Source organism: Panulirus ornatus, chromosome 9 (genome assembly GCF_036320965.1).
Source record: "Panulirus ornatus isolate Po-2019 chromosome 9, ASM3632096v1, whole genome shotgun sequence".
NCBI lineage: Eukaryota > Metazoa > Arthropoda > Malacostraca > Decapoda > Palinuridae > Panulirus > Panulirus ornatus.
Window position 1 is genome coordinate 37521358 of NC_092232.1, and position 5378 is coordinate 37526735.

The 5378-nt window shown below is 44.9% G+C and overlaps 1 protein-coding gene across 2 annotated transcripts; it reads left to right on the top strand.

The window, feature by feature from the left end:
- The first annotated feature begins 340 nt into the window (after nucleotides 1-340).
- On the top strand, nucleotides 341-5142 carry LOC139750348 (lactosylceramide 4-alpha-galactosyltransferase-like). 2 transcript variants are annotated; one of them, XM_071665033.1, is made up of 5 exons: nucleotides 341-1250; nucleotides 1488-1586; nucleotides 2680-2791; nucleotides 3644-3837; nucleotides 3921-5142. In XM_071665033.1, exons 1-5 carry the CDS (start codon nucleotides 843-845, stop codon nucleotides 4329-4331), a joined length of 1224 nt encoding a protein of 407 aa, XP_071521134.1. In that variant the 5' UTR covers nucleotides 341-842; the 3' UTR covers nucleotides 4332-5142. The 2 variants fall into 2 exon arrangements, with proteins under 2 accessions (XP_071521134.1, XP_071521135.1); XM_071665034.1 differs by lacking the exon at nucleotides 1488-1586 and having other exon boundaries at nucleotides 342-1250.
- The last annotated feature ends 236 nt before the right edge of the window (nucleotides 5143-5378 follow it).

The following is a 5378-nucleotide window of genomic DNA, read 5'->3' on the forward strand; positions in this document are numbered from 1 at the left end:
AACTTACATGCGACGTCAATATATACGACTTCATTGTAGCTTACGAACGAGGAATCTGTCGATAATTTCATAAATACACGAAGGGTTCCCTCACGTGATCATTGCCGAGTTACATGAGGTAGTTTTCAATACTGCCTTTAGTGGTCGTCAACACGATAGTCACACGACAGTCGCAAAAACTGTACTGTTCCAGGACACGTATGTTAGACTTATGTTCGCACTAGTCTTACAGATGCTTGGATATCACCGTCGATGTAAACATGGTTGGGGCTTGAATAATGCTCAGCAAACCGTGAGGTACCATAATGATAATGATAATAATAATAATGATAGTAATGATAATAATGATAATAGTAATAGTAATAATAATTATTATTATTATTATTACTATTATTATTATTACTATTATCATTATCATTATCATTATTATAACAGTGATGATAATGATAAACAGATCTTTAACGCTACATGCCAGCCTCGTTCTCACCAACCAATCAAAACCTGCCGAGGTTACCAAAGTAGCATGTATGTAGCTCAGTAGAGAACAGCCTAGCCCACACACTCCCACAACTCACATCACCAGTATCCACACAAAGGTCATGATAAATATTTACCATATTGGATCCGTAGCTAACGACACCTGTTCATTTAATGAAACTGTGGAGTTCAACCTTTCATATATTTTGGTTAATTACAGTTTGTGATCTGGGATTCAAAGTTAAGTTTTCCTCGTTACTTAGGATCAGCGTAACGTGTACGACAGAGGAACTCAGAATCAGCTTAACGAAATACAGGAAAACCAAACATCAGAGTATCAGTGCATACGAAAGTCAATCAATATAATGATAATAATCTTCAGACAACGCCAGTTTAAGATATGTTTAGCAGTGTATACTGCGGGAGTAACCTTTCTGATCATGTGTGCTCCAAAGATCAGTGAATACAGCAAGACAACTACACTGTACAATAAACTAATCAATACTATTTCAATCAATAACAAAAACAAAGATGAATCATGGAAATCAAATAATCCTAGAAACGCTACACCACAACACATGGAAACAATATTTTCTAAGACTATGGTAACAGAGAGAACCATGGCTGAGTCTGGCACCTGGATACAACATTTGTGTCCGAGGTACAAGACGCAAGACGCATCTAAGTTCACCAAGCTAACGTGGAGAACACCTTCAGAAGATACGATATTCTTCACACAGATGTCCTGCAGGACCGCGCTCACCAGACGAGAGGTACGACCAGTACTAGGATAGTAGTAGTGAGGATTGAGACGTGAGAGGTTTGAAGTTTACAATTAGAAACGTTTTCTATGAAGGAGCGAATGTTAGGAGACTCCATCATGAATGTAGTGTAGCACAAGAGAGTAGTGAGTCTGACTGGAACGATAGGGAAAAGTGAGAACTGTAGGGTATACACCTGCCACGGTGATCGCTCGCTCCAGTAAATGGGTATTTCCCTCACCCTCCCAGGCATGTGCTGTGGAGAGTGCCGCCCACCACCACCCACATCGCCCGATCCTCGTCCTCATGACCGCCCCAGCCCTCAACCACACTCATCCATTCATCCAGGTGAGTCGACACCCCAACTCAATCATGTAATGCTACACCCCCAGTCATTCACCTGAGTATTTACATCCATCCACGTAAATTTGCGTCCACCGACTCATCCAGGAGAATACACTAATCCAAGTGTTCTTCTTCCATCCACTCATCCACTCACCCAGCATTTGAACCCATTCCTCTGGAGAGTCTAGTCCCGTCCATTCATCCACCCTACACCCACCCATTCGTCTAGATGGCCACATATCTACTTCCACATACTCAGCTACGTGACTGATTGATTTGTGCCGGTAACCTTGTCGAGTTTATCATGCACCCCATGTTCATCGTGCGAGCGGAAGCGCAAAATGATTACAGGGGTCACAAAGGGTCTTAGACCCCAGTGTGTTGATATTACATAAGATGTTACAATTCGTATTTCAGCACATACATTACATAGTTTCATACAGAAAGTTTTGCCGACTAGATGCAAAAAGTGGATACAAACTTAAACTTTCAGGTATCTTGTTATTAACAATAAGGTGTTGTGACATTTCTTGCAGGGTTTGTATAAATCTATCCCTAAAAGACTATTTTGTCACAATCAAAGACATAATGTTCTAGTTTATGTCCAAATCTTTACCGCAAACTTTACAATTCACACGGTTAACATCTCCAGATAGACAAGAGCTCCAGTAGTACCTATAACTTAGCCTTAGTCTAGCAGTTACAACATCTTGTAATATGCATATCTTATTGCTTTCTCACGGAGGCTTATATGAAAGGGAATCCATGACAGTTTGTCCCTAGAGCAATAATGTCTATTTGTCTGTGGCGTCAGAGACCAACATTACCAAGTGTCCCCACAAACCACCAGCATGTAACATGAGCCGTTACTTCTGGTCTAACCCGCACAGGTATGATGAGTTGGCCTTTGAGGTCAGGTCAAAGTTCAGTCCAGGTAGGCCAGACCAAGGATAAAGGTAGCTACACATTACCTCCCGGTGATAAGACAACTGAGGCTATTATCAAGGTTCCTTTCACAGCCGTTGGACTTTACGTAGACACCATATGGTTGTGCTGGTGAAGTTTTATCTTAGGTCTCCCAACCTCGTCCACACAGGTGCTGGCCGGCCTGAGGAACGTGCAGCTGGCATGGCTCGACCTGGATCAGGTGTTCAACGAGGAACCGCTTCAGAGATGGCACGGTGGGCGCCTATGGCTCCTGGAGGCCAGTGAGTTATTGGAATGGAGGCTGAGGGAACGGTGAGGTAAGGTGTTGGACCAGGATTCTAATAACAGAAATAATCAGGAAGGTTAGATTTATGTATTACAAAATCATTCCAGCACTGCTGTGCAACTTAGTCCCACTGTTGTCTTTCCCTGTTATCAAAAGCTCGAGTCCAGATGATTTTTTCGTCCTTATCGAAGTCAGGTCACAAAGCAAATATAGAACAGGATAAAGAGATAAATCCAGGAAAGAATAGGAAAGATAACCTAGGCATCCCGGAGGAAGTGGAAGACTTACATTCTACGAAGGACGAGGTCACGGGCGTTAGGAAAGTTATAAAAAAGTAAAGAGTTCTAAAGCTTAGCAGTGTACGAAGAGAAACAGACGTCACAAATGAGTGTAATGTACAGAGGAGGAAATGGGAACCACCGCAGCAGCTTAAGGCAAGTGGGTTAGGTCTTCATGTCAGAGTTAAACAGAAATGAAAACTCGAAATGCTTTAGACTCAGCTCTGCCATGCAAGTATGTCGAGCTAAGAATGATCATCCCGGATGTGAGAACACTTCTCCATGCAGGGGCGATCAATCCCCTGTATGGTAGGAGCAACTCCTCGGAAGAGAACTTTTGGCTCCTATAGAGAACTCCGCAGATTCTTAAGGGAAGACTTCGGTAATTTTTGTAATAAGGGTTTCCAAAGTAGATTACATATAACGCTGATATCAGGTTTGTTTAGTTACCGTGAAATAATAGAAGTGAGAAATGGTTTTGAAAGTCATTGGTAAGGTGTGAGTGGGGGGTCGACATTATCATTCACAGTGAAGAACCTCTCGCTAGACCTGAGCACGTCTGACCCCAGCAGGTCATATGGTGACCATAGTGGGCGACGCGGCCAGGGTCGAGCTGTTACGGCGGTACGGAGGAACCTACCTTGACCTGGACGCCCTGACGCTCCGGCCGCTGCCCAACACCACCAACTGGCTGGCCCGGGTCACTGACCACCTCGTGGGCAACGGCGTCCTCAGCTTCACATCCGGACACCCGCTCTTGCAGGTGAGGCTGAAGGTAGATAGATAGATAGATAGATAGATGATAGATAGATACTGCTAACCCTGTTCACGTGGTTCTGCTGGCAGGCCGTGGTGGCAGACATCCCCACAGCGTTCGACCCCACCAGCCACATCAGTATCGGGCCGGAGCTCCTCACCCGACACCTCCAACGTTTGTGTCCTGACAATGCGTCCCTTCCGTCCGGCAGCCCGGCCAAGCCTGAGGCTTGCGGCAGCGTCACCATCTGGCCCAGCCAGTTCGTCTACCCCTTCCACTTCGGCTTCGAGAGCCATGAGCTGCCGAGCATCTTCAGGGAGGGCTTGGGACTAGGCCCAGCCTTCTTCAACAGTACCAGGGCCTTCTCCCTCCACCTGTACAACTCGCTCTCAGAGAGGAGCTTTGTGACACTCACTGGGGATTCCATCCTCAAGGAGGCCTTCTGCAGGAACTGCCCCCAGGTGATGCAGATTCTCAGGAAACACAGGACCTTCCTGTAGGATCCCTGCCAGTCATCACAGGATGTCTCTATCCCTCACTGGCGGGGGATACGTTGCACCAGCAGCAGTGGTCAGGCTATGTTGTCTTCCAACACCACAAAGGAAGGTCTTCATCATCCCTCACTCCCGCCATCCACAAGTTCCCGCAGTTGTGATAACCTCACCTTCCTCATCCGTTGTGACCATCGGCTGGGAGCCACGCACCTTACCACACCCCCGCGTTACGTGATGCAGCACGCGTGTGACATCCTCAGAATCTTTCTCCCTCATCTCCCCTTTATCTTTTACTCTTACTCCCCTACCAACTCTCTAACACACAAATACGCCTCACTATCCGACCAGTTCCCTCTCCCGGTGATCAGGTCATGACCTCTGGGGCAGCCACAAGGCTCGGGTTAGCCCCACCAGGCGGTGGGATGTGTAAGATGTGTTCGATTATATAATGACACAGACGACCTGCTCACCTGCCAGGAGGTGAATGGTGATTGCCTGTGTGGTGTTGAACAACTCACATACTATACATTCAGGCTATTCATAAAGTTATCCAGCATCTTACTTAGAATCTGAAGATGTATTTGGGACTTTCTAAAGACCCTGTATATCACAGTGATAACATGGCTATAACCATGCAGGCTTATGATCATCTATCAACAGACTCATAAAGATTTTGAGTTTGTATTTCATTATTGTTGTTTGTTGCATGTTAGTTACTGTTTCTGGTTTCATGTGGGAAAGGAAAAGAAAATGAATATCTATTCGTTATGTTTCAATGTGATATCATTGAAAAATTGCCTTGAAGATTAATAAAAGAAATGTCTTCCATAACCTTCATTTCTTCTTATACATCTTTATATGTGTCTAACTGGTTATATAATCCTCATGATGTAAAGACCCTTCGTTTGGCTTTGATGGGTTACGCCTTTTCTCTCTAAGGCTAACAAGCACTGACCCTGTTGTACTTTTCTAATATTGTTATCCACATACCATAATTCCCCAGATACAGTACAGTTTCACTTATTTCCCCGTCCCACTTTTTCATTGTTCCCA

Excerpts from the sequence above, each read along its gene's own strand:
- LOC139750348 (XM_071665033.1), top strand. The coding sequence starts at position 843 with ATGATAATAATCTTCAGACAACGCCAGTTTAAGATATGTTTAGCAGTG. Across the intron at positions 2,792-3,643 it reads CCTATGGCTCCTGGAGGCCA|CAGGTCATATGGTGACCATA; the intron begins GTGAGTTATTGG and ends GTCTGACCCCAG. Across the intron at positions 3,838-3,920 it reads CCGGACACCCGCTCTTGCAG|GCCGTGGTGGCAGACATCCC; the intron begins GTGAGGCTGAAG and ends TTCTGCTGGCAG.